Source organism: Cydia strobilella, chromosome 6 (assembly GCF_947568885.1).
Source record: "Cydia strobilella chromosome 6, ilCydStro3.1, whole genome shotgun sequence".
Taxonomy (NCBI): Eukaryota; Metazoa; Arthropoda; class Insecta; order Lepidoptera; family Tortricidae; genus Cydia; species Cydia strobilella.
Genome location: NC_086046.1, coordinates 4,919,856 through 4,947,793, shown reverse-complemented (window position 1 = coordinate 4,947,793; position 27,938 = coordinate 4,919,856). Strand labels below are relative to the sequence as shown.

The window sequence follows — 27,938 nt, the reverse complement described above, 5'->3', positions numbered from 1 at the left end:
GAATTAATGTATCTCCAACAAATGATGCATTGAGAGTGCAATATTACAAATACGAAATACGGAGTAAACCTTACGTGAAAATGTTATATTTACCCGGATAACTCGTAGAGCTTGAGGTCGGGCGATATGTCCTGACGACTACTAGGCTAAGGGAGTATACAATAATAACAAAGCAGTACTAATCGGTCGAAGATGTTTTCAAAATCAATGACGAGCAAGGATACGTTTCTGGAGCAGACGAAAGCCGCTCGGGAGGAGCGGGCACTCGAGAAGAAACGCGAACAATCTGCTGTAAAGATACAGGCGTATATAAGAGGATGGCTGGCGAGACGAAAATTCTTACGAATGATATTGTGAGTGCTACTCATAACACTCGTATATTTAGATATTAGTGAAATCTAGTTAGCATTATTTCTTTAAATTATCACAGATTATTATTTGATAAGTGTTCAAATGTCTTAAAGAAAATCATTTTAAATTTAGTTTTTATCAAAACTGCTAAAATTATGGTTGGATAATACTACCTACTTCCTACTTGAGAGTGAAGAATTTATTGTCATAAAAAATGGTAAGGCTAGATATACATGAGGATAAACATGCAAAGATAGTGCAGCAGTAATTTCTGTTCATTCTTTGTGTAGTTTTTGAATTTCAGGTATCAAATTAAATTAAAAAAATACCTATAGACCACAGACTTTTTTAGGGTTCTAATTGGAAACTATTATGATGTGTGGGGTGGGGATATTCCTTTGTCACCTTTGGTAACATTCATTTTTCTTATCTATGAATCTATTTGACATGGTTAGATTTATCCTATTTGTGGAAGCAACACTGCATAAAGTATGAAATGCATAAAAGTTTAAAAGATTTAATGTTTAATTCCGTTAAGGTTCGCTTTTTAAAATAGGCTCTATCCACCACCACCTGTGGTAGAGTGTGATGTGATAATTTCCTTATTTATTACTGTTTACAAATAAGAAAGAGATATTTTGATTGCATATGCATTTGAGCGGCTCGGCCTGAGGCATGCTCGCCCCGAGCGGCGAGATGCTTATATTCATTAATTATAAATATTACGATAACTTATCCTTACAGGGATGAATTTGACCATCTCCTTCCGGACCCACTAATCACACAAGGTGAGACCCCTCAGCCTCTCGAGTTGGTCCCAGCTCTGGAGGTCTACAAAGCAGCCAGTCAACTGTTTCTAGTATTCAAGAAAGAAAGGGACAGAAAAAGATTTGAGAAGCTATGCAAATACATTGTGCAGAGTCTCCACTCCGAGTCAGTGAAGGTGTCTTATGTTGGAGTGTTTTTGAATAAAGAATACAGGTAATTATGACAAACATATTTATTGTTGACTAGCTTCACTCGGGGTCCCTTTGTTTGACATAATTATTGAAAGTCATAATGTAATGATTGTCATATTATCATTAGTCATAATTCTGAAACTGTTAACTTTTCACGATTATCCTGGGGTTATCCTATAGATAGGTTAGGTTAGGTTTGTTTTATGGCAATCCTGAAAAGTTACGCGTTTCTGAGAAAAACCAAATTATGACTAATAATAATATGACAATCATTACATTATGACTTTCAATAAATATGTCAAACAATAGAGACCCCTTCACATACTATGCTGGTAACCACAGGGGCTGGCCATATGCTTACCTGTAGTTACTAATGATGTGATATTAAAATTAATGTTTGGGTAACTTATTTTTATGTAAAAATTCTAATTAGAATTGCGTGTTCTACATAATTCCAGGATTCCAATTTTCAAATACTCTAGTACACAGATTTGTAAGTTGCGAAAAGTCTTCGAAAACTTGGAAAAGTTCTTGGAGATTTTAGGAAAAATTTACAGGAGACAAAGGATACTTTCATGTAGGCAATAAAAACATTTGACATCCATACAAAAATATGAGAAGTTTCCGAAATTTTCCAATTGTTTATTAATCCAATGTGGATATTTCGCAATTATAGAAACTTTCCGACGATATATATCACACATGGCAATGATATATATACAGAAAAAACATCACTAGTGTTTGGATACATTAAGACGAAAGCTGACCGCCTCGAAACCGGTTTTCCATACAAACATATTCCCCATTTTCCTCTCTGGATATTAACATTATTGAAAATATTTTTACACAAACGGTAGGGCTCTTTGATTTTTTTCGAATTTTAAATATTATAAGAGTTAGGAGCGAAAAACAGGTTTCATACAATTTTTTAAAAGCTCCTAACTTTTATAATAAAGTTTAAATCGAAAAAAATCAAATGAGACTGTTTGATATAGCTATGATTAAAATTGTGTAAAAAAAAAAACATAATGTCAATAGACTTATATTGACCGGGATATAGACCGTGATTACCTTTTGTATTATTTGTGAGCTCCCGATATTTCGACGCAGTTACATGCATCATGTTCACGGGTGACTGAAGATAGCGGGTGGGTGTCAAAGTTGTGTAGACAGCGCTCTGTCTACCCTCATTCTTGCGCGTCGGCTGCGTTCACTTTCAACGTTACCAACGGTCGCATTCACACTTGTTGGTCCGGTCGCGTTCACACTCGTTGGTCTGTCCAAACACACTACACTTACGGTGTCACTACGCGTGTTTGATTCGGATATCACTGGTTTTTTACACAAACAAATCACAGGATTCCACACATTTGACAGTTTAAACCCATCTTCACGATTAAAATTTTTGTATTTGTGAATTTCAACGGCTTCTCTTACCAATCTTGGTATATAGTGGCGTTCTGTCGAAATGACCTTGGGACTATGCAACTCGATCCAGTGATTTGTACCCGACTCAAGGAGATGCTGAGCAATAGCTGACTTGCGAACGTCATTGTTCTTGACCGCAGCAATGTGTTCTTTAATTCTGCAGGCAATAGTGCGTTTGGTCTGCCCAATGTACGAACTACCGCAGCTGCACTCAACTTTGTATACACCAGGTTTTTCCAGGGGAAAATTGTCTTTGGGCGACCGCAGAAATTGTGCAATTTTCCTGTGCGGGGTGAAGATAGTTTTTACAGAGTAGTTATTTAGTATTTTTGATATCTTGTCTGTCACACCCTTGACGTACGGCATAAACGCTGGCTGTCTCTCAACGCGATGAGTAAGGCGCTTGGTTTTTGTGTCCCGCTTGTCCATGTTAACTCTGTAGCCATTCATCCTCAGGACACTCTGAACATGGTTCAGCTCCTGGTTTAGATGTAGCGAGTCACACAGAGCGTGTGCTCGATTAGTCAGTGATGCCACAACCGAGTTTAACTGTCTGGGATGATGGTGCGAGCTCGCGTGTAAATAGCGGTCCGTGTGAGTCGGTTTCCTATAGACTGAGTGTCCCAGCATGCCACAACCTGTAACATTCAGTCTCACATCCAGAAACGCAATACTCCTTTCTTGTTCCATTTCCAATGTAAACGACATAGATCGGTGCATGCTATTAAGGTGTCCTAGCATCAGTTCAGCTTCCTGTTTACCACCCTTAATTATGCAGAACACATCATCCACGTACCTCTTCCAAATTTTAACGGGAACTGGGGGCGCAGAAAGGGCTAGGTGCTCAAAGTGTTCCATCCAAATGTTAGCCACCACTGGAGCCACCGGACTGCCCATCGCTACTCCCTCTGCCTGTATATAATATTGCCCGCGAAACAGAAAGTAATTTGTAGTGAGGCAGTGTTCAAGGAGCCTTACAATACAATGTACAATGACGTTCGCAAGTCAGCTATTGCTCAGCATCTCCTTGAGTCGGGTACAAATCACTGGATCGAGTTGCATAGTCCCAAGGTCATTTCGACAGAACGCCACTATATACCAAGATTGGTAAGAGAAGCCGTTGAAATTCACAAATACAAAAATTTTAATCGTGAAGATGGGTTTAAACTGTCAAATGTGTGGAATCCTGTGATTTGTTTGTGTAAAAAACCAGTGATATCCGAATCAAACACGCGTAGTGACACCGTGAGTGTAGTGTGTTTGGACAGACCAACGAGTGTGAACGCGACCGGACCAACAAGTGTGAATGCGACCGTTGGTAACGTTGAAAGTGAACGCAGCCGACGCGCAAGAATGAGGGTAGACAGAGCGCTGTCTACACAACTTTGACACCCACCCGCTATCTTCAGTCACCCGTGAACATGATGCATGTAACTGCGTCGAAATATCGGGAGCTCACAAATAATACAAAAGGTAATCACGGTCTATATCCCGGTCAATATAAGTCTAGTGAAACTAACCGTGAATCATTCAAAACTCTAATAATGTCAATATCCAGGGAGGAAAATGAGGACTATGTTTGCATGGAGAATCGATCGTCCCCTATCCTCTTAATATACATTATACAAGCCGGGTCATAAGTAATTAGTTCAATTAACAGTATTGACCCACTGCACTTAAAGCTGAGCTGAAAATAGCTCAGGATTTACGATCTTACGTTAATTGTATGCATGTGACACGCAACATGTAATGTTTCTTATTAAGGTCGGGACTAAAACAAAGTAACATGTAATATTATATGGAAATGAAATGAAATAACAAATAGGTTAAACTGTACAGGTTTTGTATTATACATTTTACAAGGTTGGGCCATTGTAGCGAGTAATTGTGGCGCTTAACTTCAAATATCTACCCTATTACCGTATGTTAATACCAAAATCGCATAATCTTACACATGGATTTACCCGAGTTTGAAGTTAAGCGACTTAATTATATCTGTGACAGGTGGTTCAGCTCTTCCGAAATGTACGAATACATTGTAAACCTACGCTGTTTAAATCAGTAGGTACTTTAAAACACCTTTTCGTGTTCGAGAATTTGAATGTGCGACTTTAATTGTCTAGGTTGTTGGTTAAAACCGGCTCATATCATACCAATGAGTTGTATCGTATCTCTATCTACGAGTGTATCTACTTCAGCTGTCAGCTGCCATAATACTCGTACAGATGTAGTGCATAATAATTTTCCATCGTCTTTTTGCGGAAACGTACAAACGTATATTGCTACTGAAGTAGCATGACTAATTCGAACGTTTCCGAGAAAATACGATGGAAAACAATTATGCACTACATCTGTACTTTACACTTCACATCTTCCTTTGCCTAGTATTCCTTTGCCCACCTATGCTAAATAAGCCTTACCGTCACTTTCCACCAAATGAAACATCAGTTTTTAAATTATAAAAATTTGTTTTAGTTTGCGATGGATAGCCCACATCAAAGACCTGCTTTTCAAATGCTGCACATACCTCGAGGAGCTAAAACCAGAGTCACCCGTAGACATGCAGAGCATCCTTGTCTTCCTGCACACATTGGTTGCTTTCACCGCGACCAACACCTGGGCCATCACCCGGATGAAGAATTTTGAGAAACTTCGGGGAGGGATGAACCAGTTATGTGCCAATGTTATGGGCTCGCTGTTCCATAGGGGATATTACTTGACTTTGAAGGTTAGTCATTGTTGTTTTACTTTTTAGGGTTCCGTACCCAAAGGGAAAAAACGGGACCCTATTACTAAGACTCCGCTGTCCCCATCCGTCTGTCCGTCTGTCACCAGGCTGTATCTCATGAACCTATGCGCGAAAATATCTTATTGCCCACTAATGTAATTGATATATATTAAACAATATTTTAATTTAAAACACGTGGACAGTATATGAATCATATGACCAGACAGAGCAATAACCCATTACAATTAATGAAAGTGACATTCAACTAGTGTTCGTTTTCATTTCATAATGTACATGTTATGTGACTCGTGTACCTATTATAACCAATATCTGGGAGACCAAGCTTTGCTCGGGAAACATATAAAAACTTAAAAATGCGCGTTTTCCCAGAGATAACCAGAGATAAGACCTAGCTAAATCGTTTTTTCGCCCCCGAAAACCCCCATATAGCAAATTTTATCGAAATCGTTAGAGCCGTTTCCGAGATCCCCGAAATATATACATATATATAGATAGATAGATAGATAGATATATACAAGAATTGCTCGTTTAAAGATATAAGATTATATTTGTATCTTATTAGTTATTATCTTGCTTCTTAACGATCTTACACGTTTTGAACAGTAACGTGACGATATCGAATGTCATATTGTTTTAATCGTATCCTGAACTTAACATCAAAACCAAACTTAGCTCGGCAAATTAATTAACACATTCAATGCCGAAAACCCGACTATCAGGTATTTTATGGTTTCGTTCCCAGGCCGGACGACCCCATAGTCGGGATCGTTGTACTACAGCTGGAAAAAGCTTAAAGATAAAGCTTTATATGACTAATTTTTTGTGGCCTGGCCTAAATAAAAAGTCGTACAGTCGACGCCAAAGATGTTTACATTTTTCACCTTATTAAAAAGGAGTAAGGTGCAAAATTGTAAACTTATCTTTGACGTAGACTCTGCCCCTTATCGCGTGTGCAGTACTTGCATGAAAAACATCGTTTAAATAAAGAACTTATTCAAAGAGAACAAGATAAACAATCGCATGATATTTCTTCTGCGACTACTGCATATGTTGTTATCACGGCAGGACTGTACAATACACTTTTTTTTCTTTTTTTTATGGAAAGTTTTATTCATTGATTTTGAATATTTTTTTTCAAAATCAATGAATAAAACTTTTCATAAATTTTTCGTTCCTTCCATTCCGTTACCGTCATACAAATTCTATGCGAAATTGTAATGGAATGCAAATAAAAATCTTCTATTAAGATCGAAAGAGCTCGTAAAAAATCCACATTATAAAACGTGTAATATACAACTCTGAATAAAGTGAGCCAGCTAAGTAAATAATGAGTATTATTGAGTGCAAACTTTACATTTAAATACAAATTTCAAATACCTATCCGAACACTTCACTAATACATAGAGAAAGGGGCTTAAGCTAAGTTTTTTACCTACGTATACAGGCTTAAGAAAAAAATTATCAACCTCTTTTGTCTATTATGTTTCGTGACAATAGACATGCTATTAAATATTGTTTTTAAATGTAAAATGGCTGCTTTTTGTTTAACATGACACATCAGTAAGATAGAGAACAATTATGAGGTCATGCCAGTGAACTGTGTTATCGCTGGTTATTGTATAAAATGCAACTATCTAGCAGTTACAACACTTTCTAAGTGATATAACTCCAGTATGGTGACGTCATTAGCGGTTACATTTGTGTTAGTACTTACAAGTAATAAATTAATCATCTTTATTTGCGTAAAACCGAAGCATCATGGTGGCGTTCATTTAAGGCGTGGTTTATAAATTTTAATATCTATAAGATTATGTATATATAATTAGAGACTTAGCTTATTTAAGGTGTAGTGCGGGGATGTAATAAATAGGGACACAAGTAAAATTAAATGAAAAAGGGATTCCTAAATTAAGTGGTACTTCGGAATTTACGACTTTTTATTAAACTCGCCCCAGTTTTATTCATTCAGATAAAAGAATTGATACATGCAACAAGAAATTTCGAACCTTATGGGAAAAGTAGCTCTCATATTCATAACACCGAGGCGTTAATTGATAAATCTACATATTAAAATATAATAAGCCTATTATTTATTTATTTAAAAATTTAAATCAGGCGACAAGGTCCATATTACAAATACATTATTATGCTTGTACATTTATAACCTTTATTTTTATTGCTGCATTCTAATGATTAGTTATCTCGATCGAAATAGAGACAGGGAGGAGACAAATATGGCCTTACAAGCGCTTTGCTTTGATATGTTCTTTAACTACATTACAAATGTACTACTTCACAAACGTTTTAACTAAACTGTTATTTTTAGTCACTTCTCCTCCGAGGGCTGTGTCGTGAGAAAGTATGCCTCAAGAACGTTGCCTTGACAGCAGTGGTAACGCTCTCGCTTCGGCCGCTCGTTTCCGCTCAGTTCTCAGAGAAGCTGCTCACTATGTACATCATACAGATATTGTCTGTGCCAACGCTGGTGTTCCACATGCAGCAGATCTCGCCTGAAGTGAGTATTGGTGTGATTGATGTTAACTTTAAACAATGACGGTCTTAAAATACTTCCTTGGGGCACTCCATATTTTACAAGATGTTTCAACTTATTTTGAACGGTCTTTTTCTCGTTGGGAACAGCCCATGTCTGCATTTCCTGTATATTGTTCGCGGCTATTGATAAGTAATCAGGAATAGTATTTTTTTACGGTATTTTATAATCGACCAGTTCAAACACTTTCGTGATGTCCATAATGTTTTTCTCATATTGCAATTTCTGACCAAGTCGTTAATGGCCCAAGACGACCTTTTCGAAGCTTCAAACGTGACAAAAAAAATGTTTTTAATATAGCAATGTTTTATTTCCAACAGTCCATCACGGCATTCCGTACGCACGCCATGTTCGACAAAAGCCTGGAGTTCCTCAGCACGGATCAGAACATGCGAATAGTATTCAACACGCTTGAAGGGAACTACGCGCTTTGCCTGCTTGCTAACTTAGTTCAGTTGGCGCATTTAGAGCGCGAACATGCTATGGCGGAGAGTTATTATCCTACTTTTGTGGTAAGTGTTAAAAATTCCAATGAACAAAAAAAACAACTTTTTAATCACCAGGGACTTTTTTTGAGTTTTTAGTCTAAGACTTTCATGCAAATCGAAACAGTTATGACTATACTCAAAGGTTAACTGGAAGAAATCCCTTAAAGGGATAAGTTCGCCTTTGTACTGCCTATTTCTGTGCCATATTTGTGTTCTGTGTTTTGTACAATAAAGAGTTTATACATACATACATACATACTTAAGCAACTGGATAACTTTTTGTCTTTTTTACTTTTTCTCTCTTCCAAGTTCCTCTACAGTGTTATTCAAGTCAATACAAACTGATGACAAAGTTTTACTGCAGACATCAAATTTTTTCTCTTCACAGGTTTTCTTTATTAAATCAATTTTACGTTCCGTAGCTTTTAATTCTTCTTGTAACTCTATTAGTTCGGATTCATCTTCGCATATTAGGTTTGTTGTTTCTATGCCGGTTCTTATAATGTCCGTGCGCAGAGTAATGTTGGCAGGCTCAGACCAATACGCATCGATGCGAGGAGTGCCCGTCCGTTTACGGTAAACTTTGATTTCATATCGTTTACCGGGACAGGGCAGTTGTAGTTTCCCTTCGCAAACGTTGATTGGAATGCCTTCGTATTCACATGTACAAGTGACTCGCAACAAAGAGGCCTTCAGCTCTTGCTGTTGCATTCCTGGTAGTCGATATGTCACTTTATATTCTAGCGATGGGCCAAAATTATCCCCGAACGTTGTGTCAAGCTCTATCCAAGCCACCACAGCGGTTTGCGACCATGTTTTTAGAAGCTTTAAGCCGACGACAGAATCAATCTTTTTAATCTGGTCCATGTTGAAATGATATGTCTTATTTGAGCAAAATATAGGATTGCACGATTGCATCACGAGAGACAAATTTTCACCGACCTTCAAACCGTGGCTCCATACATCATCCATGCTCCATTCGCAGCTTCTGGTTTTCTTAGTCCCGATATGGTCCTCGTACAGACGCATAATATTCCCATCTTCATCCTCGTAAAATAATGTGAATGTTACATACTGACCCACCATTGACCAATGGCAGTTGATTTGAAAATTATATTCGATGCACCAGAAATTGTCAGCCGCTGGGGGATAGTCGAAAGCAACTATTAAACTAGCACTTCCATAGTTAAGCTCGTGTTCGCATTCATACCACAATTGCAATTGTTGTTTTTCGTGTCGTTTCATTGCGACTACAGTTGTATCGTTTATCCTGCGAGTTTGTACGTTCTGTCCGTCTTTACGAATCCTAAGATCGGAATTCCCATAGCAAAGTACTTCATAATCTTCACCGACCGGGACAATATAGTTGACTTCATTTCCAATCCGCTTATATTGCACGTTAGGTGATTCAATAGTAATAACAGGTTTTACGTTCACTGTCAATTTTGCGACACAATTAGTTACTTCATCAATGCACGTGTATTGGTGAGATTCGATCTCAGGCTTCACGATCAGCATTATCGTTGTCCTGTTAACAATTTTCGTAGGTAGCATACCGTCATCCATGCTGTTCGTTTGATGTATCATGTGGAGATTTCTGAACTGTGTCCCGGTACAGAAAATTGTGATGGTGTCCCCATACTGTGCGATATAATTGTCGTAGTTCTGTTCGACTTCGTAGATCTTCAGATGCGGGCCCCAGCAGGCGCGTCCGCCACGCAGTACCGCCAGCAAACACAGCGCCACCAGCACACGCATGTTGCTCGGTGTCGCTAATTGTACTGACCTAGTCCTTCAGTAATGACAGTGTTTTTGGGACGTAATTATGAATAATTGCAGACTTCCTAACGGGCAACAGGGATGTGGCGGTTGGAATTGACATATTGTTTAGGATAAATACTTCTTTTTTACATTTATTTTTTGCCAACTGATTAACATTCAGTTTTCATTGAAATCGTATATATTTAATAATTATGTTGGTCCTAAAATTATTTCCATTAAAAAAAAACGGTCATGTATTATGAAATACCACAAATACGATATTAAATATTTGAAAATGTAAACACGGTATAAAAATTCTGTATTCACCTATTTGTGGACCGCCATGCCTATGCTGCACTTGTTTCAGAGTAAACCCATGAATTCGGAAACGCTTCATTAGTCCAATTAATATCAAGTAACAAGTGACTAACACTGAAATTATGTACAATCGTTCGTGTGTCTGTTTATTATTCACGCTGTCGTTTGGTTACAGTGTGTTAATAATGATATTTAAAAAAAAAACATTGCTAACTGAAAAAAGTTAACTCAATTGTATCAAATACAAATTGCGCCTAAAACATGAAAGCTTTACGAACGTTTGGTAAACTGAAGGTAGTTTTCGCTATTAGTATACCTACACGCACTTGATAAAAATGAATGCGATAAGTATCTCTTTTTGTAACTTACTTAAAATTAATAAAACCAATTTTCTGAACACCGCCAGGAGATAATGATTTTACGTCAAATTATTCTAATGCGAAATAAAACTATGAAAACGGATTATATCGCGTATCTATATTGAATTCATAATGCATCCCGACGTTTCGAACCCTAAACAGCGTTCGTGGTCAACGAGGAAAATCTACAATGTGCAAAAATACCCACATACAAAAAACCGCCACCGTCGCCGCCGCCGTCGTTGACCACGAACGCTGTAAAGGGTTCGAAACGTCGGGATCTATTATAAATTGAATATACGCGATATAATCCGTTTTCATAGTTTTATTTCATGAGTAACTATCGCGGTAACCTAAGACAATATTGTTCTAATGTGCACAACATATTTGTCAACAGTTGGTAGTCACCCGCTTCCTGGACTCGTGCCAGCAATACGTGGTGTGCAAGAAGGGCAACCTGAGCAACTGGCATCCGGTCCTCGGTTGGTTCTCCCAGTGCTTCGACGCGTATCTCCCGCCCACTATGGGGAACCTTCGCACGCAGGTTAGACTTGGTCAACATCTAGTGTCAGCAATACGTGGTGAGATGACATGTGTCACAGTAGGGTAGGGTAGGAAACAGTGGCTCAGCTCCAATAGTGGCTCAGTCGCCCCAATATCGCCTCTATCATGTTGGAATTAGGTTGAGAGAGCCACTGTACCCGGCAATTTTTTTCCGAGCCACTGTTTCCTACCCTACCCTACCCTGCTGCTAAAAAAAAGACTAGAATATTGTAAGCAACGATTCAACCCGAGTTTTGATTCGTTAGAGTTGTCTCAAGTTAAAGATTATGTTAAAATGAGTGTCCCAGTGAGTCTGTTAACATGTTTTTTTTTTCTTCAGCTCTCTCTCCTATGGGGAGCTCCATTGCTGAAGAAAATGCTTTCATCCCCGCTGAAAGAGATGGTAGACGCGGGTGTAAGCGGGGAGGAGGGCGCGGGGCCCTCGCAACCGTCCACCCCGGTGCAGAGTAATAACCCCGCTGCTATTATAAGGAGGGCTTTTGAGGCTAGAACTAATAGGTAAGCATAGTAAAGCTACTGTGATCGTAATAGAAAAATTGGCCGCCATATTGAACTTGTGAGTTCCTTAGCCGATTGTTTACAGTTTTTGATATACAAAGAATATAATTAATTGTGTCAGAAAAAAGATAATCTTTAACTTACTTGCGCATGATAAATTGGTAAGTTTAACGTCCTTAATCAACACTCATACCTTATTTATATTTTCAGGGCTAATGCAAATAAAAACTACAGGAAACTAGGATCTCCCGATTGTACCAAAGCTGCGTTAATATGCTCGATGTATCACACGGCATTGCAGACTATGACGCAGGTTAAACTAGATATATTAACAGGTAAGATTTAACGTCGCACTTCTAACTTAGCACCGATAAAATCATCAAATCACAATGTAAAATCTGTCATTTTGACTTATGTATTTGTAAGAAAGGAATAAAACATAATTTAACTAAATCAGGCCCGTAAAGTTTTATGAATAAGGGGGTAAGGCTTTGCACATGGCATTTCACACCTTATTAAATTGTATGTTTTCAGGTCTTTGCAATCAAGACGAAATATTATATTCTCTGTGGCAATTCCTTTGCACGTTGGGACCAAACTGTGGACTGAAATCATTTCTCGATCTCTTAGCTGTAAATACGAAGACGTCGGCGCCAGAATTTCAGATGCTGATACTCTTCGCTGACTGTATGACGCATTATGTTACGTAAGTATATTTTTAATTAGACTTTATGAAATACTTAATATTTTATTCAGTTTAACATGTCATTACAGAGGTATCTACCTCTAATACATTAATATAGACGCATATAATATAGATGATTATAATTGAGTACCTGTTGTGTCGCCAGATATTTTTTTATCGAGATCGGGGCGATAATGCAGTTCTTATCCTGAAGTGACAAAAAGTGTCGAGACAGAGAGAGTTTTTAACACAAGCAGCATGTTGAGAAATTACAATAAGTAGTTTTTTTAGCTCATGCTTTTGCCTATTTTATTAGGTATATCGATTGTTAAGACTATATTTAGAATTGCGGTAGTTCTATATCTTCTTGTCCTCATCGTAGTTACTATAGTTAGATCATGTCTAAGAAAAAGTTCAAGTAATATATCCATGAAACTTATGGCCTGTTTTTATATTGATTGGTGTTGTACATACATTTGCTACTAAACGCAAGTAACAAAGCAATCTCACCTTTAAAAAAATGTATTTATAAGATTGCTTTAATTTCAGGATTTTAGATGATATGGAAATGTATGAGCAACAAGAACCATTCAAGCTGCAAGACTTTATAAACATGTCACAGTTTTTAAACATGTTCGTCTATAAGTCTATTATGAATCAACTGTTTGGTGAGTAGTCTTTTAATCTAACATAAATAATTGTGTACAAAATGTCTACTAACTACACATCATATTTTCCGACAGATTATTTTATGATTAAAGTACCTGTACCTACTACACTTCTCACAATCACACCTACTGTTTATATCTGACCTTAATCGGTCAATGGAGTACTTGACTACTAGTGAAATCAGTTTCTTTTTCGAACTGTCAAAACGATTTTGCTACTGTGAAATTTATATGAAACGCTAGCATGTGACGTCCCAATCAAATTACCTACTCTTTATAGTTTTTTACGAGTTTTAAAATAGAAATTGTGTCTAAAAGTAACTGCTGTCTGCATTTCTCTATTAATCTTCTGGTGCTTTATTTCATGTATAGTGTAAAATAAGTTATTTTAAATACAGTCAAATACCCTATTGTCAATTTCCTGAGTAATACTTAATCTTTGGAAAACTTAACTCCTTGGCCTTTGTTCACAGATCTGAAAAACATTCAAAGCAACGAGCTATTCGCTTCCCTACACACACTATTACTGGTTCTATACCGACGCGACTGCCGGCGCTCCTACACGCCCGACAACCACTGGCTGGTCCGAGAGATCCGCGAGGGACAGTTCATGGCCGATCTGGAGAAGGGAAAGAAGCCGCAACAGGTAAACTACACCTTATTCCATCACAATACAGTTGTATATTGGTCTACGAACGGTAGAATGGTAAAAGAACATCCAAAGCAACGAGCTATTCGCTTCCCTACACACACTCTTACTAGTTCTATACCGACGCGACTGCCGGCGCTTCTACAGGCCCGACAACCACTGGCTGGTCCGAGAGATCCGCGAGGGACAGTTCATGGCCGATCTGGAGAAGGGAAAGAAGCCGCAACAGGTAAACTACACCTTATTCCATCGCAATACAGTTGTATATTGGTCTACGAACGGTAGAATGGTAAAACAACATCCAAAGCAACGAGCTATTCGCTTCCCTACACACACTCTTACTAGTTCTATACCGACGCGACTGCCGGCGCTTCTACACGCCCGACAACCACTGGCTGGTCCGAGAGATCCGCGAGGGACAGTTCATGGCCGATCTGGAGAAGGGAAAGAAGCCGCAACAGGTAAACTAGACCTTATTCCATCGCAACACAGTTGTATATTGGTCTACGAACGGTAGAATGGTAAAACAGCATCCAAAGCAACGAGCTATTCGCTTCCCTACACACACTATTACTGGCATCGATACGATATACGAATTATTGGCATCAGTACACACCTAACTTCTCGTGCTATAGGAAGCCGTTTGCAGATATAAGCAGAACCACTGCGCAGCAGCTCGCCTCTACACTTTATGGACGCTTCCTTGCGCGATGCAGGGCCTGCCACCGTGTGGCCTAAACTATATACCAATAGACAGGGGGCTTCTTTGCTGCCCCCTAAATTTCTTGTGCGTAACTTTTTGAAATTTCAGTTTTTTCCGAGCTATGACTGATATTTTAACGGAGCCTCTTTGGGTCGCTGAGCCATATTAGTTAGTTAGTGTTTCTTGGAGACCAAACAATCTATGCAGCTTTTTTTTTGTTTTTACAGGTGCTGGTGCAAAAGACCCCGCATATGATAGCGCATGGTGAAAGGGTGAGGCTGTTCAGACGCGCTGTTGCAGACGAAAAGGTAACACACAATTTCTCCCAATTTCAATTTTTCACAAAAATTATTCTTAATTTCAATGTTTATATAAGACACGTTGTTGTGCGTATGGCCTCTCACAATTTAATATGTATAACCTTGACTTATCCTCAGGTGGTGCTAGGTCTAACAGAACGCGCTTGCGGCGGCCGCTCGACCTTGGTGACAGTCCGTCGTGCGCGTCTCGTAGAAGACGGCTATAGGCAACTAGCAGCACTGCCTAGCCGAGCGCTTAAGGGTGTTGTGCGAGTACGATTCATAAACGAGCAGGGGCTTGATGAGGCTGGTATCGATCAAGATGGCGTTTTTAAAGGTTAGTGGCAGGGTCGTCATGTAAGGACGTAGATGGTGTATAACCTACAGATAACAAACAGAGCACTCAATGTCGAGGTGCGGGAACGCTTTACAAACGAGCAGGGGCTTGATAAGGCGACCAGGATGGCGGCTTCAAAGGTTAGTGTGTCCTGGCAGGGCCGCCATGTGAGGACAGTTCGTATGTAACAACATACAGAGCGAACATAAAGATAAATGTTTATCAATAGCTCGCGAACTGTACGCGCTGTCTTCAGGGTAATACAACTTCAATATCTTCATTTTTTGTTTTTTTTTTTCAGAATTCCTGGAGGAGACAATTAAGCGCGTGTTCGATCCGTCACTGAATCTTTTCCGAGTGACGAGCGAAGAGCGCCTTTACCCTGCGCCCACTTCTTGTCTCCAGGACAACCACCTGCAGCTCTTCGAATTTATAGGACGAATGCTTGGAAAGGCCGTTTACGAGGTACGAGTGCAAATGTTTAGTGAGATTTAATAATCTATCTATCTACTCGTATTCCACCTGTAAATTATACCACTATGTGTCTCTCATTGGGATTTTCCTTAGACAGGGTGGTCTCCAAAAACCCGACAGATTTTAGCTAGGGATTCCTGTCGGACATACGTAACGAGTAAAAAATTATATCGACATAAATCCAATAATTTTGCCGTTTACATTTATCTAAAACAAAGTCGTTCGCTCGTTTAATAGCTATTAGTAAATAGCACCTGTGTTTTTCGTTTATTCCTTGTTTAAATATCTTTAATCTGGTTAAAATTTGGCTCACCCTAATTATACTTGATAAGATTTATAATACAATTTCAACGCGACCAATGCCGTCTGCGGGATATCCCGTATGGTTGGAGAGCCGGCAGTAAAGTTTCGAACCAACGTGATACCGCGATGAGATGCACAATGGTTTCCCATAAAACTGATGCTAAGTCCGAATTTGATAGTCTGCCACGGCGGAACTAGCCGAAAGTACAAAAAAAATAGCCACTTCCGGTGCGAAAAAGGGGGGGTCATTTAACCCATCTGATACTGCAATAAAAGCTATGGCATCAGTTAGAAATTTACTGGTAGATACAGAAAAGCGAAATCTGCCAGTATGATTCCTGCCGGAAGTGCTTGGCATACGCTCTCAAAGGTGACCATCAGGAACCCTAAATTAACCCATCTGATACCAGCATGAAACCAATTCCAGTCGGTAGATATGAACCTTCTCTTCAGGAATATATAAGTCTGCCAGGGCGCTTTCAGCCGAAACACCTTGACATACGAGATTATGTGGCGCAACATCCGTGGTACCCGTATAACCCGTATTTTGGAATTGTACATATTACGGACATTTCAAATACTGCAGGCTTATTAATTTATTAGTCTATGCTTATATTTGTATATTATTACGTTATTAATAACACATATTTATAATAAATTAAGTTAAAATAAATTAAATAATGTGATTAATATGATTAATAGTCATTGAATTAGCTATATGAATCGTTTGTCTTTGTCTGTCATTTTGACTTATGTATTTGTAAGAAAAGGATAAAACATAATTTAACTAATTCAGGCTCGTAAAGTTTTACGAATAAGGGGGTATTAGTATTCATAGCTAAATCAGGCTTGTAATGCGACATAAAATGATTTTTGGTGGTTTCTTTTACGCTTGAGGCGTTTTTTCACCTATTTGGTGTATCTAATCACTATCTTATGTAGGGGAGAGAGGGGCAAGACAAGTAAGACGGGGTAGCGGCTTTATATGGCGACACGACTGACCAACCATCAGAATCCCGTTAACGCATGACGATGCGTCGCCATCATAGCAATCAGTTCGCACAGTGACCGGCTAGACAAATGGTGTCGTTAATTATTTATTTGCAAAAAAACTGTTTTTGCCATATTCCTTGTTATTTTTAGGGTTCCGTACCTAAAGGGTAAAAACGGGACCCTATAACTAAGACTCCGCTTTCTGTCTGTCTGTCTGTCTGTCCGCCTGTCACCAGGCTGTATCTCATCAACCGTGGTAGCTAGACAGATGAAATTTTCACAGATGATGTATTTCTGTTGCCGTTATAACAAACTATAACTAATTGTTTATAACACCTGTATTCATTACCTGTAATGCACAATTGATGAATAAATGATTCTAAAAACATAATAAAATAAATATTTAAGTGGGGTTCCCATACAACAAACGTGACTTTTTTGCCATTTTTTGCGTAATGGTATTATGGTACGGAACCTTACGTGCGCGAGTCCGACTCGCACTTGGCCGGTTTTTGTGTTTTATTTGGTTTGCGTTTGTTTCCTTATTATCACCAGCACATATATACTGTTAATTTATTCCTATGGCCCAGCAATCCCGCCAACAGCTAAGGACTTGTTTGGTTTCAAGTACGGTTTATTTTACAAAAAACTTTCGAATTTCATTAGGCACATGGGGCAAGAAGGGGTACATCTTGACGGCCGTAGTTTTAAAGTGATAAACTGATGAAGAATTGCGGATTTGAATTTATTTATTCTTCAACATCAACATCAACATCAACATCAAACATTTATTCAGCAAATAGGCCACAGGGGCACTTTTACATGTCAATTTTTACAAACAATAAAATTAACCCAACAAACAATAAAATTAACAAGGGAAGATGGGGTACATGTTAGCTGTAAACACATTTTCTGTCTCTCAGACGACTTAAGAAATAAAAGTAAAACAGTTCGTGAGAAGTTATCAGACGATTGACCCAAAAGCCAAAAATTTAAGTTTTGTTTAGGCCCTAAATATAATATTTATATGAATCATTCTTATCTTGTCCCGTAGGGGTTCCCCATCTTACCATACTTGGGGGGCAAGATGGAGAGAAGGCACTTTTGGCCATTTTAATTTATTTTTAATTTTATTATCTAACTAGAGAGTTCCTAGTAAGTTATTTATCTCCACGGGACTTAATCGCGTAAAATAGTTTTAAAATGTACCTCCGACGTTTCGAGGACGGCGTTGTCCCCGTGGTCTCGGAGAAGACTGGCTAAAGTTGACATCAACATCGTCGGAGGTACATTTTAAAACTATTTTACGCGATTAAGTCCCGTGGAGATAAATAATAATGAGTAAAAATCGTGAAATTTTAAATCAGTGTTTCCTAGTAAGTGTTGATTATGAAAGACTGATTACCAAAGATAAAATAAAAATAACAAAAACTTAAAAAAATAGCATTTTCAGTTTTATTGGACTTGAAACATTAAGTATCCCGTCATGCCCACCTCTCCCCTACATTTCTTGACGTTGACGCAAAACTGACGTAGTTTAACATTCAGGGTGTTGTTTTATAACACTACAAATTGAGATAACTAAGGTCTGTTTTTTTATTCCGTAGACTAAAATGACGTTTCATATGTAAGACATGACATTTCTTAGTACCACATGAAATGTCATTTTAGTCTACGGATTACGGAATAAAAAACAGAATATAATCTATTGGAGTCTTAGTAATAGGGTCCCGTTTTTACCCTTTGGGTACGGAACCCTAAAAGTGATTTAAAATGTTCATATTTGGATTATTGGTAAAAATCGTCCTTGACGTTGAAAATCCTGTCTTTTTACACCCGTTTACAATAAGTATGTAATAATAATAATTTTGTTCATTTTGGTAAATAAAGGATATTGTAATTTAAAATTATTGTATTATTTATATATAAGGTGCTAACAAATTAGCTACAGAAAATTTACGAGATGGTTGGTACTTTACACTAGAACAATTAACTTTTAATAGAAATTAAAAAAGTTTCTCATAATTTTTATTTTATTTACCGAACAAAATAAATAAACTATAATTCTATCTAAAAAATAATCATCATGTATTTAACTGCTTGTTTGTCTTAAATGTCATTGTCAACGTGTCATTTGATTTATCAGCGTGAAGTGGCCAGTTAAGTTTTATATTTAAAAGAGGTTTTAGAATCTGTTCAATGAGGTCTCATTTAATTATCTCATTAACAGAGTTTTTTTTACAAAGCAAATTTGTTTTCCAATTTTCTCAAAATAATATGTGACTGCTTACCATCAGGCGGGCCGTATGCTTGATTGCCACCGACGTGGTATAAAAAAAAAATTCCAAAATACGGGTTCCACGGATGTTGCTCACATAATCTCGTATGTCAAGGTGTTTCGGCTGAAAGCGCCCTGGCAGACTTATATATTCCTGAAGAGAAGGTTCATATCTACCGACTGGAATTGGTTTCATGCTGGTATCAGATGGGTTAATTTAGGGGTCCTGATGGTCACCTTTGAGAGCGTATGCCAAGCACTTCCGGCAGGAATCATACTGGCAGATTTCGCTTTTCTGTATCTACCAGTAAATTTCTAACTGATGCCATAGCTTTTATTGCAGTATCAGATGGGTTAAATGACCCCCCCTTTTTCGCACCGGAAGTGGCTATTTTTTTTGTACTTTCGGCTAGTTCCGCCGTGGCAGACTATCAAATTCGGACTTAGCATCAGTTTTATGGGAAACCATTGTGCATCTCATCGCGGTATCACGTTGGTTCGAAACTTTACTGCCGGCTCTTCTACCAGTAGGACACCACTACATGTTTCTATTGTTAACTTCATCGATAAATTAGCGATTGCTTTTATACTTAGTTATTTTTAGCATTAGAAAGGACTCCACAGAAGTAACCGTGTAGTTTTTATCAGGTTCTTAAATTTTTAATAATAATATAATTATCCAATGTAGCATGGTCAATACTTACAATTTACTTAAGAAATTTACCGCAAAAAGTGCCCGATTTGGAACCTCAAGCTTACTTCTGCGAAGTTCTAGCAGTCAAAAGCAGGCAGCGGTTGAAAAAATAAAAATACGATCGCGTACGGAATTTCCCTTATCCGGACCTTACATAATACTGGACAATTACTTCCAGGGTATCGTAGTCGACGTGCCTTTTGCCTCATTCTTCCTAAGTCAAGTCCTGGGGCAAACCAACCAAGCGCTGTACAGTTGGATCGATGAACTGCCTTCTCTCGACCGGGACTTGTATAGGAGTCTTACCTACATTAAACACTTCCAGGTTAGTTTATATGTAATTCAGAACACCCACCTTTGTCTATAGATACAAAAAAAAGGTATTCTTATAGCCACATGCATCGTTGCTACTTGTCATGTTACACGACTTGTAACTTTTCTGAAATGGGTCTCAGTAGGGGCCTGGAGCTTAATAGGAGGCACAAATAGTGATGTGCCATCGGAAAGTATTCAAAATTGCGAAATTTCTCATGTTTGTTTAGGAATCGAAATTTTCCATTTCCGAAATGAAAGAGTATTTTGTTTCTTGTGAAATTTTCCTGAAATTTACGAGATTTTTGGAAACTTTCCGCAACTTGCACATCTTTAAGCTCAAAATCTATCAGGTATTTCAAGCCCCATGAAAAATCAGACGTTCATAAAACTATGATACACCTCACAATTTACGGTCATCGTCCGAGAGGAATAAAAATCTGTTGCTGGAAAGGGATCCGGCCGCCGTGCGCACATTTCGTGCAAGTGGTGTGCCGTCTCTCATAGAGATCTGTATATTACAACGCTGACATGCACGGTTACGCACAAGCATCCGATGTGCACAGGCCTTTACGATCCAAAAAAAATAACATTACATAAATATACAGTATGAAATTTCATAAAGGTACTCTTTTCAGGGAGACATTTCAACGTTAGAGCTGACATTTTCCGTGGATGAAGAGCGATTAGGAGAGATCGTCACCCACGAGCTTGTGCCGGGCGGGAAAGCTATTCCTGTCACTAATGAGAACAAGTAAGTGGCGGGTCTACATATTGATATAGGTAGACGTTGACAGACATGGCTCCAAAAAGCTATACGGCCCGTCCACGTTTTAGGGTCTTTCAACTTGTGGCCTAAATCTAAAACATAAACTTAAAATTGACACCTTACGCTAATATAGGGAGCGTGCATAAACTGTAGGGGGCAGCACAAGAGACGTCCGATTTTTGGCGCGAGGCGTAAATGTGTAGTTTATGCTTCCAAAGTAGCCCACGAGATGGCAGCACTTGCTTTGGCGTGAAGTGTCAATGTACATGTGATGTACATGTTTATGGTTCCGATTCAGGCCACAAGATGGCAGCGCGTGCCGCAGTATGTGATAGGTGATAGGCTCAGAATATTCGCAACCGTTCCGTATTAACACCCTCTGACAGTCCAGGGAGTGATTTTTGAATTTCGAGCGCTCGATTTCGTCACTCGAAAATCTGTGGAAAACGGCGAATTGATATTATTGAAATACGAGCAATATAAATTGGGAATCTAGTGGTATAGACCACTCGTTTTTTAATTCTATTAGTAGAATTTTAATGCCTTGTAGTGGAAATATATTAAAGAAAGCCACATGAAATCGAACTGTCAAAATTAAAAAATCAGCCCCCAGATCCTCTGCATTGAGAGCAATTCATTAAATATAATTTCAAATTTCTGGTTCAATATTTAAGGTAACAATCTGAGCATGTGGACTTGCACATAAGATAATTTTTGATCGATATCTGAAAATGTTTCCTGATTTGTTATTTATCTCGTTACAGGATCAACTACATACATCTAATGGCACATTTCCGGATGCATACGCAAATAAAAGACCAAACCAACGCTTTCATCAAAGGCTTTAGGACCATCATAAATCCGGAATGGCTGTCACTGTTTTCAACTCCAGAGGTAAGTACCAATCAGAAACTTCTCTCTACAACTCTATTGTATGTTTTTTTAATAGTTTTAAAGCTATCTCAGCATAACTGGATTAAATATTTTCTTAGCAGTGACTAAAAAATATTTATCTGTTAATTACATACAAAATACTATACATAACATTCCTTTGTATTTTTCGTAACCAGAACATTCCTAACATTCCTTTGTATTTTTCCTAACTACGAGTACTATTAATAAGCCAATATAGTATTTTATACAATCGTGATATAATAGAGAGCTTTTCAGTCGAGTACCGTGTTTAAGCAACGAAGCTTGCTGAGTTGCTTAAGTTAAGGTACGAGATTGAAAAGCTTGATTATATCACTATTGTATACAATACTTTTTCTACGAGACAAAAAAATAATACTTTCAACTAGTAGAATCATATAAGTAAACAAACCAAAAGTATACAGCTAAGATACGCGAGCTGCCGCAGCCCGCGATACCTCGCGGCACGGCCGACGGGCCCGGCGCCCCCGGCGGGTTGGTTAACGACACCTCCTCGTAACTCATGAGGCCCTGGTACCTGCTCCTTGCTAAATTCAGTTTTAAAACAGTTTTTTTCTCGATTTTGGCCACCGTAGGCTATGGAGACTAACAAGCAACACTAAGCGGTTTTCGTAGGGTATGGATGTTGCTATATGAAGGGTGTCACATGCGCGTTTCTGACTTATGAAGCAGTTATTTCTACTACAACATAAAATAAAATGTTTTTGTTGGCCAACCAATCACAAAGCAGATGCGATAATTTGCATTGAATCGAGTCTCCTTAAACAAGAAACATTTTATTGAAATGTATGAAGTTCTATTTTCAAAATTTTTATAATTGACTAAACCGTATCGATAAAATTCTTATGCTTGAGTCGGAAGTGCCATAGACTATCCAACGTTGAAAAGAGTAAGGTTGTAGTGTTGCATGTTAAGTTGTAATACACAGATTATACTCGACGAGTAGAAAAAGGTCTTTTTCGTATCAGATTAAGGGCTAACATTCCTAAATTTTTATTTAGAAATACTGAATGAGGCTATACTTATATTTGAGCCCACAGTCGCTTATCGCCAGGTGAGATTTGGATGCACGATAACAAAATGTGTTAGTTGGCACAAGCTAAAAGTCCAAGCAAGACATTTAACACTCCTTTTTCCAGCTCCAACGCTTAATAAGCGGCGACAACGTCCCCCTCGACCTGCGCGACTTACGACGCCACACACAATACTACGGAGGCTTCCACGACTCACACCGCGTGGTGTGTTGGCTGTGGGATGTTCTACAACGAGACTTCACCGAGAACGAGCGCGCCATGTTCCTCAAGGTACGTCCAGTTTATCTCAGTCTAAACCACTGTCCGCAATACTACGGACAAGGGCCTGACACTCATTTGATGACAAGAACACCCGTATTCCGAATGAAAGAAAAGCGACATTTCCATCAAATGATTGTTGCAGATATGAGGTTGAGTAAGTATAGCGACGCTGTCTTGACGTGTCTTTTTATTAAAAATCACTTGAAAAATAAGTTTCTGCAAATATGTTACAATTAAAAGTCATATACGATCTTTAACATTCTTTCGCTTTCATAAACGATATTCTATTTATTTATAAGTAATATAAACTAATTTTTTAAAAGCGTTTTTTAATATTTTTCAATAAAAAGACACGTCAAGATTTACTTTTTTTTTTTTATTAAAAAAAGGCAAGCATTTGACCGCAATCTCACCTGATGGTAAGTGCCGATGCAGTCTAGGATGGATCATGCTTACCTAAAAGATGTCTATTCACTCTTGATTTAAAAAGATCCAAGTTATAGTGGACTGGGAATATATCGCATGATAAAGCTGGATGCATAGCGCTTAGTACGAATCAGTGGCAGAGTAACGACGTAAGGGTGAAACGCAAGTCCGCGTCTAGTCCCACGGTGGCAGAATGGAGATGGGGGGATTAAATTATGTAATCCCATCGCTCACTCCCCGAAATGTATCCTGTAGAACACCGATAAACAAGCTACCTTTCTACCGTGTTCAAGGCTCTGCAGTCTAGCCTCTACTAATCCCGCATCTCCAATAAGCTTCCTAGCGCGTTTGTCTATGGAATCTAAAAAATTCTAATGCTAAAAAAACGAACTATAGCTGTCAAGCGGACTCCAGGTTCCCATGAGCCGTGGCACAAAACCGGGATAACGCGAGGAAGATGATGAGTCGTATTCTCCCTGGCTGTCGTATAAAAGTGAATATTCGTGAACGTCAGCCGCTGCTCCGTTGGTAGCCCTCCAATCACAAACGATTCCAATTTACTATACGATTGGATTCACGTTTATTATGGTTACGAGGATTTACAAAAAATACATATTGTCATTTTTATTTATTGTTCGAGTAGATGTATTTTATAACGTTATATTAACGACCGGTCTGGCCTAGTGGGTAGTGACCTAGTGACCCTGCCTGTGAAGCCGATGGTCCTGGGTTCGAATCCCGGTAAGGGCATTTATATGTGTGATGCGCATAGATATTTGTTCCTGAGTCATGGGTGTTTTCTATGTATTTAAGTATTTATATATTATATATATCGTTGTCTGAGTACCCATAACACAAGCCTCCTTGGGCTTACTGTGGTACTTGGTCAATCTGTGTAAGAATGTCCTATAATATTTATTTACGTATTTATATTATGGTTACAAGCGATCCGAAACTAAGATGTATTTAAATAAATCCGTATGTAACGTAACAATTTTGTCATTTTAGTTCGTGACGTCATGCTCCAAACCGCCGGTGCTCGGGTTCGCGCACCTCAAGCCGCCGTTCTCCATCCGATGCGTCGAGGTCGGCGATGATGAAGACACCGGGGACACAATAGGTATATCTTCGCTTATTTTTTTATTTTATGTAGGACAGAATTTACCGCTTTGCAAACTTGTTACAATACCTCCTCCTCCCCCTCTCCTCCTCCTCTGATCTATTAACTCCTTCAAATCAAACCTGCAGGAATACTATCTTTCCCTTCCTTAGTTTTTAAGGCTCCGTACCTCAAAAGAAAAAAACGGAACCCTTATAGGATCACGCGTCCGTCTGTATGTCCGTCTGTTACAGCCTATTTTCTCCGAAACTACTAGACCAATTAAGTTGAAATTTGGTACACACATGTAAGTTTGTGACCCAAAGACGGATATGTAATGTAAACAAATGAATTTTAAACATGGGGTCCACTTTTGGGGGGTAAATGAGAAAATTAAAAAATAAAGGTTTTACAAATATATCGCGTTACATATCAAATGAAAGAGCTCATTGTGAGAGTCTCAAATATATATTTTTTATAACTTTAGGATAATCAGTTTAGAAGTTATTCAAGAAAATAGGCAAAAAATGACCATTCCCCCCAAACTACTAGGTCTAAAACTTTGAAAAAATACACAAACTATTTCTTTACCTATAGATGACAAGAAAACCTATTAGAAATGTGCAGACAATCGTGTGTCGGACTTAATTACTTAGTTTTTGATCCGACCCCTACGGGTTTTATAAAGACATTTCACTCACGTTTCACATAAAAAAATACATTGTTAAAAATTGTGTAATGTACGCGGAACGCTTGGAACGCGAGTCCGACTCGCACTTGGCCGGTTTTTTATTTTATGTAGGACCGACAAGCACAGTGCGGTTTAAGAGGAATTTCCTCCCGCGTACGCTTCGGCTGTGGAATGAGCTCCCTGCCGAGGTTTTCCCGAGGGGCTACAGTATGGGGTTCTTCAAAAAAGGAGTGTACAGGTTTTTAAAGGGTCGGCAACGCGAGTGTAATATCTCCGGTGTTGCAGGCGTCCATAGGCTACGGCAACTGCTTACCATCAGGCGGGCCGTATGCTTGATTGCCACCGACGTGGTATAAAAAAAAACAGTAAAAGGAATACAGCCGCATGTTTGGCGGCTATATAGATAGTGTTGTACGGGGCCATAGGTCTTGTGCTTACTGGGTTGTCAGAATTTACCGCTTTGCAAACTTGTTACAATAATATAACACTTTAAACTAATACAATATGACACAACAATAATGTACGTGTATGTACTTGTTACAATAATAATGTACGTGGGCGTTTTCTAAAATAAATATTGAAAACCTGACTCTTAGGCTCATTCTACTCAGAATCGACAGCAGTCCAAAAATGTCAATTCCATTACGTCACGTTTTGGCATGTTTTTTCCGTACCCAAAGGGTAAAAACGGGACCCTATTACTAAGACTCCTCTGTCCGTCTGTCTGTCTGTCACCAGGCTGTATCTCATGAACCGTAATAGCTAGACAGTTGAAATTTTCACAGATGATGTATTTCAGTTGCCGCTATAACAACAAATACTAAAAAGTACGGAACCCTCGGTGGGCGAGTCCGACTCGCACTTGGCCGGTTTTTCTTCTTTTTTTTCATTTGTATGTGCGTGACGTAGTGTGTGATGTAAAATTTTCATACAATTTTTTTTATCATCAGAATTGAATGCTAGTGATTCTGATATGAAAGAACCCAAAAACACCAGGATCTGTGAGAATCAGGTTTTCAGTATTTATTTTAGAAAACGCCCACGTACAGTCAGCGTCAGTTAGATTGTAGCGAATAGTGATCTTAATTATGGTCGTTCACACAGCACGCTCCTATGGTAATAATGACTTGATATATTTGGCTATTTTCACCGCCATTAATTAGTTGATACTGACTGTGCGTGGCCGTACAGCGCCATCTACTTCAGATATAAAATTTGGAGACTCAATATTGTGTACTACTGAACCAATCTTAGTTAAATTAATTAAGAATATTTGTTACAGGCAGCGTTATCCGCGGTTTTTTCACGATCCGCAAAAAGGACCCGCTGAACCGTCTGCCCACTTCATCCACCTGCTTTAATCTCCTCAAACTGCCCAACTATCAGAAGCGGAGTACGCTGCGCGACAAACTGCGTTACGCTGTAAATAGTAACACTGGATTTGAACTTTCCTAAATGTGACAAATAGGTTTAAATGAAGCACTACGTATTGAGGTAACTCGCTGAGCCGTGTCCGATTAGAAAGGTTCACGCATCACTCGCGTAACGGCCCGGCCACGACATCGCGCGGCGGCCATAGGTTGGAGCGAGACACAGCGATCGGACCTTTCGTTCCCACCTATGGCCGCCGCTCGCCGCTGCCTCCGCCGCGCGATGTCGTGGCCGGGCCGTAAGGCAGGGATCGGCAAACTTTTGAAGAGATGAGCCAACTGCAGTAGGAATCATCAGTAAGTATACGAATATTACGAATGTCAAAGAGCCGCAAAACTTGATTTGACGGGTCCAAGTGACTCACTCTAGAACGGTCCGGGTCCGGGCCGAGGACACAGGGCGGACACGCTATACATCAAAAATCACTTGCGTTTCTATGCGTGAACGGCACATCTGTACACGCGTCATGCGTCATTGTGTGAGTAAGTTGCTTAAAAATAGTACTGAGCGGCCGACAAACGGCCGTCAATCTGCTGTCGCGTGGCGAGGTCATTCGATTCGGGGCGGGGCGGTGCGTGGCCGTTCTGTATGATAATACTATTACTTATTCTGTGCCGAGGCGTCGGACAATTCAGTTTTCTATCATCATCAATTCATCACCGATCCATAAATCCATCATCCGTCATAGAAAACAAAGTGTCGGAAGCCCGGACCCGAACCGTTCTAGCGAGAGTTATCCTTAAGTGTTACTTTTTTGGGTGACGCCGCAATTGCAGGTTGAACGAGCTGCGGTTTGCCGACCCCTGGCCTATAAGGCAAATTCCGCGATCCGAGATAATTCGCGCGGCAATTCGCCTTAAGCGTTAATTCTTT

General features: G+C 39.0%; 1 protein-coding gene across 1 annotated transcript; it reads left to right on the top strand.

Moving 5' to 3' along the window:
* Nucleotides 1-27,138, top strand: LOC134742020 (ubiquitin-protein ligase E3B). The gene is made up of 20 exons (XM_063674940.1): nt 1-353; nt 1,096-1,332; nt 5,214-5,466; nt 7,814-8,002; nt 8,359-8,550; nt 11,362-11,508; nt 11,848-12,026; nt 12,237-12,361; nt 12,561-12,732; nt 13,261-13,379; nt 13,853-14,025; nt 14,959-15,039; nt 15,169-15,367; nt 15,669-15,832; nt 20,288-20,434; nt 21,060-21,175; nt 21,955-22,084; nt 23,263-23,427; nt 24,853-24,964; nt 26,917-27,138. The coding sequence occupies exons 1-20, from the start codon at nt 193-195 to the stop codon at nt 27,087-27,089; spliced, it is 3,234 nt and encodes a 1,077-aa protein (XP_063531010.1). The 5' UTR covers nt 1-192; the 3' UTR covers nt 27,090-27,138.
* Nucleotides 27,139-27,938: the final 800 nt, after the last annotated feature.